The sequence below is a fragment of the Drosophila persimilis genome, unplaced genomic scaffold (assembly GCF_003286085.1).
Source record: "Drosophila persimilis strain 14011-0111.01,24,50 unplaced genomic scaffold, DperRS2 tig00000431-arrow-pilon, whole genome shotgun sequence".
Lineage (NCBI taxonomy): Eukaryota > Metazoa > Arthropoda > Insecta > Diptera > Drosophilidae > Drosophila > Drosophila persimilis.
This window is the reverse complement of record NW_020825312.1, coordinates 4,730,125-4,744,073: the sequence shown is the minus strand read 5'-3', so window position 1 is coordinate 4,744,073 and position 13,949 is coordinate 4,730,125. Positions and strand designations below refer to the sequence as shown.

Sequence of the window (13,949 nt, the reverse complement as noted above, 5' to 3'; positions counted from 1 at the left end):
CCTGACCGACCCGCATTTTATATGCAGTTAATTACAACGCTGCCGACCTTGCGTGCCTTTGTTCTTCTTGGTCTCGGCTTCTCGGCTTCTTGGTTTTACTTTTCTTGGCATGCCGCTCACGTTTGTGCCAAAAATCTTAATTTCTTTACGGGCTGTGGTTCTGACCGACCCAGCCCTGGATGGGAGAGCCAACAGCTCTGCGTGTCCATGTCCGTGTCCGTGTCCGTTTTCTTGGCCAGCATTTTTTCGGGGTGCAGCGGTGGCCATCATTCATAATTGGCGTGCTGCACCTCTAAGGCGTATTTATGGCACAGTGGCATTGTCGGCCAGGTCGGGCCAATTCGGGCCAATTCATAGCAGTTGCAGCTAAATTACATGATATATATCTCAGTCTAAAGGTAAATTGGTCAGTTGCCGCATCTAAATGGAATTTTATTTAAGGTCATCAAAGAAATTTACAAATTGCATTGGCCAACATTAAAACAATTCTAGAGAGTGATAGAAGATTGAAGATGGTCAAAAACCCCAAAGAAACATTTACTCCTCCTATATGTTACTTTTTTCATTAGAGTATTTCGTGATTATGACTTTAATGATCTGTTGGAACGTCGAACAATTTCTTAACAACATTCCATTCCATGTAGGGATCTACTGTAATGTTTTTTGTTTGTTTTTTCGATCGGATTAGCCTTTCTCTTACGATGTCTACTCCCTCTACTACGCACTCCACTGTTCGGCGACCTTTGCATGGCCAGAAGCTAAAAATTTTTGATTGCAAGCCGCGAGCACGAACCACCTACTCAGTGTGCCACGCTACCAGTGCAATTATTTGCCGCTGCTTGACAAGGTTAATGCAATTTGCTGCACCCAAAATCATTCAAATTTTGGGCTGGCTCGGCGAGAGTCGTACCGCGTGCCGGGCAGGGCCGGGCCGGTCCGGGGCGGGCCGAGCCGGGATTGATGAATAAATTATCATAAATGATTTTGTAAACAGTTTTTAGTGTGGTGTGGTGTGGTGTGGTGTGGCTGGGCCGCGAAATTAATTTATATTATTAGCTAGCTCTCCAAGCCGTTTCAGGGTGAACTTCTGCGCACTTTTCTCTCTCCGTTTTTGCATACATTTTTAATTTCCCTAAGTGAAACGCCACAAGTTTCCAAATTGGCCTTTTTCGCGTGAGAGAGCCCGAAGTGGCGGGTGATTTTCTATGCATTTTCCCATTTGATGTGTATATACGAGTATACTATGGTACTATGTGCCTGGCTCTGGCTCTGGCTCTAGCTCTGGCTCTGGCGCTCCTGCTCCTGCTCCCCCTATTGTTCTTTGTTGCCTTTTGTACACTGCTCAAAGCGGGGCTTGGGGAATGCAAGAGCGGGTGAGAGTGCCGCCGGCTCTGCAGGAGGTCGGACGGTCGCCTTCATCATAAGTTTAGATTTCATATGAGAGCGGAGGCAGCCAGGAGGTGGCATGCTGTGCTTTTGTTTGCCTGCCGCAGGCCAGGCGCGGAATTGCCTTTGCCGGGCGGGTTTTATCCGGAGTTGCAGCTAAAAACGTGGCCGCACCCGAACCTGCACCCGCACCCAGTGCCGTGGTCGGCACAGGACCCACAGTCGGAGCTGGAGCCGGAGCCAGAGTCAAAGCTGGAGGTGCAGCTGGAACTCAAAGGAGGACCTGGCAATGGGGGGATTTTTGCTGGCTGCCGCCTCCTTGTCTTGAGCGCTGGCATTCTTTGACTCCGGCTCACTCACAGACTGCATTATACGCATAGCTGGCGCTGGCTTTTGACTTTGGTCGTTATCGATTATGACTTGCTTGAATTCACGCTACTTCTTTGTGCCCGTCGCAGTCCCCGTCCTGGTACTGGTCTCAGTCCCATTCCACTTCGCTCGCGTTTCTCAAACGGAAGGTGGAAACTTTTTCAATAGATGTTCTGGGGACATGTAGGATGTCGGATGTGGGATGGGCAGACTCTTGATTGCTGTGCCCGCATGCTGCGAGTGATTTGTGCAGATTCCTCCTCTGTCAGCTGCCTCGTGGAGGCATTGTGGGAAGGGGGGGGAAGTCGAAAAGTATCTCCGGAAAGAGAAGACCGGTTAACAAAAACTTCATCTTCACAGGAATCAGAGTACGGATAGATAAACTCTGATTTTGATATAAAGGATATCAAGCAAGGATCACTTTTGTGAAAGCTTTCCCGAAAATGATCTGTCATCGGGCTTCCACGGCAAAGGCAGTCCTTCAGCAGGGGCACTCCCTTGTTTCTCTTAAAATGAGCCGCTCTCTTAGTGCCCAGTCTTTCTCTCTGCCTCTCTCTGTCTCACTCTGGCTCTCTCTCTCTGTCCCTCTCTTTCTTTCTTTGGCACTCCCACTCTCATTCGAGCGTACAACGTAAGACCTAATTCCTGCGTTGGCGTCGGCTCTAGCTAATTGTTGGTATTGTTACATTTTTAGGGCTAAAATCCCCACAATCCAGCCCAACAATGTAAGTGAGAGGCTCTCACACACACACACACACACACACACGCACACCAGTGCACACGCTCATGGGGCAAGAATGAGCACACAAAAGAAAGGATGGAGAGAAAGCGAAAGTGTTTGCATGCAAAAATGTGGCAACCGCGTGGCTCCTACCCCTTGGAAACTCCCACTCCCACTCCACGGAAGACGGACCAAAACAAAGAAGAAAACTCAAGCGCTGGCTCGGATTTTTAGGCCAAGTGACCGTTACCCTGCCTTACCCTGAGCGGCGATGGGGGGGAGTGAGTGGGTGAGAGCTGACCGCAAAAAAAAGAAGCAGCGAAAAACGCCAAAACTTCGTATATAGTTTTATGTACATACATACATACGTATGTGGCCAGGTATTACACACACACACACACACAGCGAGTGGGAGCCGTGGCACAACCATATAAAATTATACCAAAATATTCAAATTTATATTGATTTTTGCGCTGACGTGAAAACTTTCACTTAAACTTCAAAATAATGAAAAATGCAAAATGCAAAATGCAGAATATGAGAATGAGAATCTGTCACGGGACTCAAGGGGGCGTCGGGACTCACCTTGAACGCCTTGAACGAGGAGACCACATAGAAGGCGCCATCCTCCAGCTCGTCCAGATGATACTTCCGGTCGCCGTCCATGGAGAAGACATAGCGTGCCCCACGCGGCAAATCCATCTTGGGCGATATCTTGTCCAGAAGGTTGTCCAACGACGTGACATCGCGCCCGGGTCTGTAGCGCAGCTCCACCCCCGGGAAGAACGGGTCCCCGTTGCGGTAGAAAACCACGCGCCGGGCCTTCCAGTAGGACAGATTGGAGTAGCGGGAGGCCGCCGCACTGGAGATCTCCGGCCGCGACTTGGACCGCACCAGGGGCACAACAGGCGGTTGCTCCGAGTTCTCGCTCATGTTGTCCAGGTAGCTCGGGCTGAGGGCCCGACTCTGATGGCCGCTTTGGATACCACTCTGGACTCCACCGCCGTGGACTGAGCCGCCGCCGTTCCTTGGCTGCCAGTAGTCCGTGCCGGGTACGTGCCGATTGCCAACACCAACACCAGGACCACTTCCAGCTGCTGCAGCAGATGCACCGGCGATGTCTGGCTGCAAGTCGCCGGCCGTTAGGTCCTCGTCCTCATCGTAGGGGGCATTCTGTATCCGGAAGCTGGACGAGATGTTACGCTTGGGGCTCTTCAGGGGGCTGCCGAGGCCGCCGAGGCTGGAGTCGTTCTGCTGGTGATTGCCGCCGCCACCGCCGCCGCTGCTGTGGTTGTTGTTAATGTTGCCGTGGCCGCTGTGCTTGTTGCTAATATTATTATTCTGGAGATTATCATCAAAGCGGGACGTCGTTGTCTGGGTCGGTATCGGTGTTGGCGAAACGTTTCCCTCGAGCTGTGCGTTCGAACTAATTTGTGGCATTGTTTGGCCGCCAAGCACGGACTCGTTATTAGCAGCTGCGACGCTGCGGCCATGCCCATGCCCATGCCCATGCCCAGCCCCATCTCCGTCCAGGTCCCCGTCCCCATCACCGTCCCCACCGTCCACATCCCTTTCCTCATCCGCCATGGCAGCGGCTTCGTGGGCCAGGTAATCGTCGTTCTCTTCGTTCATGTTCGCCGCGAAGGAGAAGGCTCTCTTAAGACTCTTAAGGCTAGGAGCGCCTTCCTACAACACCTTGCGTGCTAGATTTGTTGTGGTCAAAAGAATTGCTAGGGGCAGCAACAGCAACAGCAACGCCGTCGCCGCGTCGACGCAATGGAATTCTTCGCGTGCTCCTTTCTCAAGGTAAACTCCTTAAGGTTTTTGTTCTCGCCTGCAGTCGCGGCTTGTCCAGCGATGTGTGATGTTCTACGCCCCTGCAAGTAGACGAAATATTCATGTACATTATACATTGGAATACAACACATATTCCATTCCCCTTCCGTATACACTTTATGGTCGCAACGTATGTTTCCTGAGAACCCCTCGAGAACTTGAGAAATGCATGTGGAATTTGTCACATTTGATGTTGGATAAACCTCTCAGCTCTCACCAAATGGGCATTTGCTGGCCCAAATTGCAACATTCATAACCGTGTTCTAGCACCTGTCCCTACATCCCTATACAGATGCATGTATGGCCTCTCAAGTGTCGCTCTCAGAACTATCAAATGCTAACCACGTCTGTAGCCAGCCCCTCTGCCATCGATATGACCGGAACTCTCAATGCAATGTGTCCAATGCTCTCCATTGCCCAGAGGCCCTTCAGAGTCCCGTCTCCTACCGCCCAACGCCCAACGCCCACCGCCGACCGTTCCGTTCGTCTCCATGCCAGAGCACGATTCAATGGGCCTGTCCGGCGAGCACTCTACCAGTTCCTTTGTCCCAGTAAACAGACCAAAGAGCCCCACTCAACCATTTGGCGAGCACACTACAAACATTCACACTTCTCCGGGCTCTGGGCTCCGGGCTCCGGCTCCGGCTCCGGCTCCGGGTCGGGCAGGGGCCGGGGCCGGGGCTGGGGCGTTATCGGACTGCAGTGGAGAGGCCGAAAATATCGCGTATTATTTGCCCGGCTCTGCTTTATGCAACCCAGCTCTGCCACAAGTGGAGAGGGGCCCTCGACGAATGCAAGGCACAGCAAGAGTTGCAAGAGCCGAAAAATTGCAGACGGCAGACGGCGGACGGTAGACGGCAGACGGCCCAAGTCCTGGCCCGGACTTAAGTGGCATAGGTCTCTTGTGTCTTTGACCAATCCTCGCACACACTCGCACAAAGCCACACAGGCACACACCCATTCACACAGACACTCCACTGCATTGGAATTTCTCGTGTATTTTACAATTGCAACAAAAAATAAATATTTACTGGCAGCGGGAGAATTCGTTTTGTTTTGTTTTTTTTTTTACCATTTTGTGGGTTTGAGTTTTACCTGCTTTATGCAAATTCGGCTTTATTGCAACACGTTGCAAGTTGTTTTATGGCCGTAGATTTTTTTCCCCTTTTTGGGCTTCTCCGCTTGGGCTCCTCTGTAGCTCCTCTGTAGCTTCTTTTGCGGCAATTAGGTTAATGACACTTTGGTCTGGCGGTTGTTGTTGCTTGTTGTTTTGGGTTATTTATGCACAAACAGTTGTTGCTCTTGCCACTTGCAACAGTGGCAGTGGGGTGCGGCGGATAAGGAGAAGGAGACCGGCATCAGCATCAGCATCCACTTCCACTAATTGACTATCAATCAGTCGCAATTGTCTCAACTTGTTTAAGGCACACTCTCTTCCGGGGACACAGGGAAGAGCGGAGTGGAGCAGGAGCTGGAGCTGGAGCAGGAACAGGAACAGCAGCAGGAGGGTACTGACCGAAAGACAAACACATTTACTTGAATCAAATTTAATGAACTCGATGGAAAGTTTATTAAAACATATCCCAAAGAAAAGTTGGCCAAAACAAAAGTGCGAAACTTTGCTCCTTTCGCTGCTTTTTCTTTCGCTCCTCGACGTTGCACAAGAAGAAATTCCGTGTGGCAACTTTGCCGGTCAAAGTGTTTTTGAATTGTGTTTCATGTGCCTCTGTTGTGCTTCCTCGGGCTCCACTGCCGTCTGCCTTCTGCCTTCTGCTGCTGCGACCTGCTGCCGTCTGTGTCCACTCTAAACTCGTCGTCGACGCAGCCAATTTTCCCACAGAACGCCAGCAGAGGCCCCTACTCCTGGAAGTCCTCGCGCTTCGAATTACACGTTCACTTCTCCTCAGTGTATGTGCATGTGTATGGGTGAGTGACTGACTTATGGGGCTAATGCCGCTGCCGTGCTGCCCCTTATCGGTTCCTTCTACTTCTACTTATACTTCTCCTTCCACTTCTACTTCTACTTCTCCTTCTCCTTCTCAGCCTCGTCTCATCTAATTGTGCGCTGCTTAAACTCGTACAAACCGCAGGCAAAGCCAAGCCCATACCCCACCCCACACCACACCACACCACCCCACTCACACACACACACACCTGCACAGGGAGAAAACTATGGTCTGGCGTGGCATGGAGGCCATTCGTTAGGTTCTCTTAGCCGTTTGGCTTTTTCACCTTTCAGAGTTTTGTGCCCTCTCATTGCACCACTTATTACCTCAGCCAGTGGCATGGCCAAAGGGATCTTTCTCCTCTCTAATTGTTGTGCTTGCGGTAGAAGCTTTTGTTGGCTATCGAGGAATTTCTATAGGTGGTATATCCTAAGCCCGTATTGGTTGCCTGCCCTGATCTTGGCTTTACTCTTTCAAAAGGCACCTTTACTCTTTACCCCTTGATCAGCGACTCAGCACAACCTCAAATCAATTGGGTATGCCAATTAATTTTATTTTCCAATGAAAGAATTGTTGAGAAGTCGATCAAAATATTATTAATAAATACATTTAAAAAAGAAATATAATTTAAAAAAATATCTAAACTAGCAGCACTATACTGTAAATTTTCTAAAATTTTAATATAAAAGTGTTAGCCTTAATTAAATAACTTTCTGTATGAATTATCAATTGAAGGTGACTTTTAATAAGTTTAAACTTGTAGCGCTGGGATATACCATGAAATAAATAAATATTAATTCATAGGTTTTAAATTTTTTTAACCATAAAAAATAATCAAATTAATTAAAAATTGTTTTATTGAAGTAAGATTTTAATTAAATTTTGGGAACGAATACCTGAGATATGTTTTTATAGCGTGGGTAGCATTAGCATCTGCCCCTTTTCCTAAACAATTACCATGATATTCTTCATAATAAAAGTTTTGAAATTTGTTTTGCGTAAACGTAGCGATTAAGTCGCCAAATGTTAGACTTAGCTGAGATAACCTTGTTGGACTATTTTTTTATATAAAATGCAACAATTATATAGTGTAGAAATATGAAGTTTCAGTTTGATTATTTGGGGGTTGGGGGCTGCACTAAGTAATGTTTAAAACAAAATTAGAAATGCACGGAGAGCGATTAAAATGGAATGAGGTACAGCAAAAACTGGTTTCTTTCACATTTCGAGCCACTGCACCACAGTACCCTTACCCTTGCCCCTACCCCCACACGCCTCACGCCCACATTAACACGCGGGGGGACAGCGTCCAAAGGGGGGAGGAAATCGCACTTTTGGCTTATCGTGTTTGTATTGTTGTAGTAGTGGCCGTGTTACTGTACGTGTGTACGGGTTTATATTCGTGTATTTTGTCGTCGACTTAGTCAACGACGTCAACGTCAACGTCAACATCCACCATCGTGCAGCACCTTGGCAGAGCAACTCCTGCTTATGCGCCACTCACATGCAACTTGGGCTCCTCGGGCTCCTTGGGCTCCTTGGGCAGAACAATTTGTGTGGATTTCAGTGCTTTCGGCAGTGCTGTGAAATTTTCTGTGTCACGGTGGTCACCCGAGCAAGCAACAGTCCCAGCCAGAGGTCCACGCCCCCACAAGAACATTTTTGTCGGTTGGTTTTCAGTTGGTGTTGTTCAGTTTTTCCATTTTTTGTCCATTGTACAATTAGGCCAAACGTTTGGGGAAATTTGTTTTTATTACAATGCTATTACTCGTGATTTGTATTAGAAGGAGACTCTCCCTCGTGTTCCACCCAGCCACCAACGCCCTGCACCCACTCCTTTAAATTAATCACATTTTTGTGGGGGCGACGCAACGTTTGGTGATGTTAATGTTTTATTTTAATGCCGTTTCCGGCTAGCTGCGTGATTTGTGGTCTTCGAGCCATTTTCTGGAATGAGCATAAATATTATTGTGCCTAAATTTTGAAAAACTTTGACAATTTTATCAGCAACTAATTGCGCTTCGGGGATCTTTTGGAACTAATTCAGGCTAATAGATTTTTTCCTTTCATGTGCGATTTTTCTATACTTTTATCAGTAAACGTATATGCTTGTATCAGCCAGTTTCCAGTTTTATTTTCAATTATCAGCAGCATACACTCACACAACAAACCAGCAGAAGACCCAATAGAGTCACGCCCTCATCAGTTAACAACTCAAATAAGCTTCCTCCCTGCCTTCCTGCAACTCTCCCATTTTTCAGCACCCAATCAGAGTATGTATGGGCGTGCTTAGGAGGGGGTGGCGAGGCATCTGCCATAATAAGCTCTTTCAAATACCGCAGGGACGGAGGATAGTGCAGCACCTTGTTGCCTTTCGGAATTGTGTTCACATGAAGGACGCTACCGCTGCCACTGCCGCTGCCCCATTCGAGGCTGTGGCGGCTGCCGCAGAGTCCACCGAAAGTCGATGGCTACAAAAGATGTTTTGTTTGCTGTAAAAGCCCACTATGCAGGAGCAGCAGCAGGAGCAGCAGAGCACACATACGTGCTCGCCTTAAATTTTCAGCTAATATACTCACGTGCAGCGCAGCACACACATTCATTTGGGAGCGCGAGAGTCAACAGAAGTGCAGCAGTGGATGTAGCAGCACTATCCAATGAAAGGCACTAAAAAGTCCATTGCCGCCAGCATGCATTTTGTATTGCATACTTTCCTGCGCCGTGCCACAAGAAGAAGTTGCAATGAGGCGATGAGGCGATGGGGCGATGAAGCGAAGAGAAGCCGAATACGAGGGAGGGAAAATGCAGGGGAAAATACTGTGCAAAGGGCGCGGTCAGAAGTTGACAACGACGACAGAGCCAACAATGAGGCATTTTTAATGTGACCATTAAACAATGGCAACCAGGACAATGCCCAAACACATACCCATGGCGGGACCATAGTGGGAAAGAAGCACATTGACTGCCGTGGACAAAAAGTGAACCCAGCAAGCATTCTGTGGGCAAATTAAGCAAAGAATTTTCATAGTTTCCAGTGGGATAAACATTAAGGTTAACATAAAAATAACAGAAAGTTGTTCGCAACCGAACTCCGAACAGAGTCCTTGGCAATCTTTGATTAGAGGCCAACAAGTAGTTGAGGAGAGTAACTTACAGAACAGCTCCAAAGAGTCTGTGATACCCAATTTGGTGAGATGAATGTTTGGCGAGTGATCGAAAATCAAACGAAGACCCACTTGCCTGCTGGGTTATGGCCTAACAAAAGTTTTCCCAAGTCCCAAGTATATAAATGTACATACTCCTATGTATGTGCGGAAAGAAAAGGCAGTCTTCGCCTGCATTCAGCTGCTGTCAGTCGCGCGAGAAAACTTTTCAATACAAAGTATGAAGCCCATGTCGCTACTAAAGGGAGACATTGAAGAATGCGACAGCCACAAGAAGGCGAGCCAGGAACGGGGCGAACCAGGGTAGCGACATTTGGCCGTATAACCAACCATATACAACTGAATGAACCGCAACAAAGGCACTCAACTGACTCCGATTCCGACTCTGACTCCGACTCCAACTCCAACTCCAACTCCGCCGAGGACTCGAGCTTTGTCTTGCCACTCAGCTGCACTCTTGCAACTCCCACCATGTCGAAGCTGTTGCATTTTGCCCGCTCTCGTCCGATGTAGGGGACCGCAAGCAAGGCGTGCACAACAAGAGGTCCTCTGATGGTCGGATGGGCAAATGGGCTGGCAAATGGGATATGGGAGTGGGAGTGGGAGGGGTGGCTGACCAGGCAGCTGCCATGTCAAAATGAATGAATGGATGGGTATATGGCTGGCAGGCAAGCCGACCACAAGCAGGCCAGCAGCTTGGCCAACTTATATGTACTCATGCTTCGGCACATAAGGACACAAAGCTGAATGGCTAGTAGGATGAGGATAGGGTCGGGCCAACGCATGTCAAGCTCTGGACGGACCAAAAAGAAAAGCAAAGCCCATGTCCTCAAATGTGAATGAGAACAGAATTGTCGACGTCGTCGTAGTCGTAGTCGTAGTCGTCGTCCTGCTCCTACACTCCTCGTCTTGTACAAAAAGTTTCAATTGTCTCCGCATGAGAATGTGTGAATGCGATTGCCCAAGTTTCCCAGTTGTGGCCGGGCTTTCGTTGGATTCCTGTTGCATGTGGGCGCAATTAATTTTTGTTGCGTATGCAGCAAATTATCATTACGATTATGATCATCATGATGGACATGCCTTGTGTGGCCATCTTTCGCAATCCCAGCCTGATAAATGCGTTACTTAACCCTTGCATAAGCAGATATATCAGGCTTGTTTGGGTTTTGTCAGATCATGTCGGAGGAGGCTGGGTCGGGTCCAATCTACATCTCTGATACTGTCAGCAGCAGAAACTTTCGCCATTAACGAGTTATACGTACGCAATGCTGGGTCGAAATGCGGAGTGGGGAGTGCACCTAGTACCACATCCTGCGTCTTTGAAATCAAATTCAAACTTAAGCATTTCACTTAACCCTCTAGTGGGGCAGTGTCCAGGCAGTAGCCAGGGAACCCATGACGAACTGTCAAGCTGTATTTCCCATCTCCAACCGATCTCCTAATGATTCCAAATGATCACCATGATTAGTGCACTTATGTTTTGGCTCCAGTGGGTTAAGCTCTGGCCGACTTTTGCTGGCTCTTTTTTCGTTAATAAAGCAAATGACCAAAAAAGTTTTCAGCCAGGAAATTAGCATTTGGCAGCATTCGCTTTGAGGCAGCCCCTTTTCTGGCTCTCTCTCTCTCTCCCCCTGTGGCTCCTCTGTTGATTCAACCCTCTTCCCGGGAAAATGCAAATGCCTGGCAAAGTGTTACGGTTTTTGGGGTTTTTTTCCCTCGCTCTCGCCCCTCCCCACCCCGCACACACAGTTGATGGGTAGCCATGATTAGTTTAGGTTGGGGATCGCTCTGCCGCAGCAGCCAGCCCCATTTGAATGCCTGTCCGCGCCACATGCCACATGTTCTGTCCGCGCGTTAGCGCTCTGTTTTGGCATCAAATGTTTGGCGCTCCGGCTCTGCTTTTAATATGATTGCGATTTGCGCTGTGGGGCGCCATTGAGGCATTCACATGGTCGGCACTGCACCAATGCACTGCTGATTTGTTGATACTTTTTGCCAGTGCCAGTGCCATTGCCTTTGCCGTTGCTGTTTTTTTGTTTGTCTTTGCCTTTGTTGTGTTTTGTTATTCCATTTCAGCGAGAGGGCACAACACTTTGCACAACTTTTGTATGAGAGCACAGCAGCAGGAAACCTTCTATTTTGTCTAACCAATGATGCCAGACTACTGCGGAACATTGCAAACTTATCCTACGATTTTCATCAACAATACGATGCTTAGTAGCTCTATTAATGAAGAAAGATACGAATATATATGTATGTACATACCTTCAATTACTAGGACTCCATTTGCATGTGCAGCACTGACACTGATTAAAGGTTCGGTTTGTCCCGTTGAAGTGGTCATCCGTGGTGGGCGCTGGTGTTGCGGCTGCTTTGATGCGGTTTCTCTAATGGGAAAAATTGAAAAAATAATTTACTGGAGCAACAAAAATTGCACAGAAATGACATTTCTACATGCCGTTGCACATTAGTTTCGCTTCGCTTGGCTCCAATGGTTTTCAGCTCTCGTCGTCCTGGTTCTGGTTCTGGTTCTGATTCTCGCCGTGCCCGTGCCCGTGCCCCTGCCTGTGCCCCTGCCCGTGGTCGTGGTCGTTGGTTCCTTTACTTTGCGGTAATTAATGTCCATATGTGTGTGTGAGCGTGGACCCTGTGTGCCTTTCGGTGGCGTCAATTACTTGGGGTCTTGCAGTTGGCCAGTTACAAATTACAGGCTGCGCCTCCTCCATGTGGCTGAGGGTTCCTTTTTTGAGGCTGTTGTTGAAGTCTTGTGAATTTTATTGGCAAATCAATTAGGTTGGGCCTGGAAATTGTATGTTGGATGTTGGCTGTTGGCTGTTGGCTGTGGGTCAGCGGTTAATTTATTTGATTTCTTCCAAATGAATACCAAAAAGTTTTGATCACTTCTATTTATTTATTAGTTGTGGCGCATGGTGGCAACTCTGCCGCCTCCAGCTGTTGCGATGTGGCTCCCGTTGTGGAAGGGGGGCGGGAGAGAGCCAAATTTAATTAGCTTTAAGTGTGTTGGTTGCGGCTGTTGTTGTTCGCTACGGTTCCGTAATTTGTTGTTAATTACTTTTCGCGGAGCAGCTTTTTATTGAAAATTAACGCCAGCAGGTTTTCCGTATTCCGTATTCCGTTTTCCGTTATTCTGTTATTCCGTAGTACCATTCGGTATTTGTTTTCGCATTTTCCCGCCAGTCTCTGGAACGGGGATCTGGGTCTGGGTCTGGGGCTGGGTGTGGGTGCTACTTAAATTGAAATCACCCATAAATAGGCATTAAACGTGGTACATAATGATTTTAATGGCGGTTTCCCATATTATGCTGATTACTGTACATTTTCGGTTTCAAATATTGATTTTCCTCTTCTGTTTGCCATTTTGTTGTCAGTTGTTCTTTTTTTTCAATTTGTTCGGCATTCGAGATAAATTTATCTAATGACGTTGCCATTATTTGCCTTTGGGCCATTTCGAAGCCATGATTTATGGCCCAGCTTTTAAATTTGCATAATTTTATTAATTTGGCCCAGACTTGAATGGCCCGATAAGCCAAGCATTTGCCCGACTCAAATACTAGTTAAGCACAATTTACTTAAGATTGCAAAACCAATCGCACGGAATAAAATGCGCATCAAACCCAAATACACATACTAGTACATAGCCAGCCTGTCGATCGATCAGTTGCTCGGTTTTTCTGACAACCATGCCAAGCAAAAGTCCCCAATAAAATATGTAGAAATTTAAATTTATTCCAAATTCCAAATTCAAAATTCAAAATTCATGTGACCGATATCATTGAAAGTTGAAATGGATCCCGCGGAATCCAGCTGCATCTGCCAGCAGCATCCCTGCTGCCAGAACCAGAGTGAGACGGAGACCGCGACCGAGTGTGGCATCCTGGCCAGGGGGCAGCGGTGAGTGTGGAGCGCGCTTGATGCTATCCCTCCATATGAATAGATTCTATGCAAGCCTAGACTGGGAAATGCTCACAATCGGCGTCATGCTGCTGATCATCCTGCTTCTGATGCTGCCGGGACTGTACCTAGTGCGGAGGCATCATCACAAACTGTGCTATGGCGGCGGCGGCTGTATTGCGACGGGGTTCTGGACGCACGACGAGGGCCCGAATCGGCGATAGGATTCGGCGTTCTGTTCTATATCTGAGCGCAGTTTAATTGAAGTTTGGCAATAAATTGAACTAGCTTCGTTTCCTGGGCATGCTGCCAGAACCATTTGCCATTTTTACACCATTTGCACGCTGTCAAAGAGCAGACCGCAGGGCAATTCCCGGAGACTCCGGCACCTTTACCTTTACCTAATTAGGCCGCTGGCAGTTCGGCTGTAGGTTGCAGGTTGTGGGTTGTAATCGTCTCTTTTTTGGGCGCTGCCAATCATCAAGCTGTTTAAATAATAAATCACTTTAAAATTAGTTTGCCAACTTGTGTAGGTTGAGCGACAGCAAATTAGTGAAAGTTAATTAAAACTATTTAAATTGCAAATTATTTTAACATTTTTCACACACAGAGACA

General features: G+C 47.8%; 2 protein-coding genes across 3 annotated transcripts in view; one reads left to right on the top strand and one right to left on the bottom strand.

Annotated features, from left to right (window-relative positions):
- LOC6597085 (echinoderm microtubule-associated protein-like CG42247) overlaps positions 1-3,938 on the bottom strand; it is a 36,358-nt gene extending 32,420 nt beyond the window's left edge. Inside the window, exon 1 of the mRNA XM_026989657.1 lies at positions 3,062-3,938. Coding sequence (XP_026845458.1) covers positions 3,062-3,916 — 855 coding nt within the window. The 5' untranslated portion in view covers positions 3,917-3,938. The remainder of the gene's footprint in view (positions 1-3,061) is intronic.
- A 9,241-nt stretch (positions 3,939-13,179) lies between these two features.
- Positions 13,180-13,649, top strand: LOC6597087. Of its 2 annotated transcripts, none has more exons than XM_002022226.2 (2): positions 13,180-13,334; positions 13,378-13,649. In XM_002022226.2, exons 1-2 carry the CDS (start codon positions 13,228-13,230, stop codon positions 13,556-13,558), a joined length of 288 nt encoding a protein of 95 aa, XP_002022262.1. In that variant the 5' UTR covers positions 13,180-13,227; the 3' UTR covers positions 13,559-13,649. The 2 variants fall into 2 exon arrangements, with proteins under 2 accessions (XP_002022262.1, XP_026845710.1); XM_026989909.1 differs by having other exon boundaries at positions 13,182-13,334; positions 13,395-13,649.
- The last annotated feature ends 300 nt before the right edge of the window (positions 13,650-13,949 follow it).

Bases quoted from the DNA above. Each gene is read 5' to 3' on its own strand.
- LOC6597087 (XM_026989909.1), top strand. From the start codon at position 13,228: ATGGATCCCGCGGAATCCAGCTGCATCTGCCAGCAGCATCCCTGCTGC. The intron at 13,335-13,394 runs GTGAGTGTGGAG...ATGCAAGCCTAG, and splicing joins ATCCTGGCCAGGGGGCAGCG to ACTGGGAAATGCTCACAATC.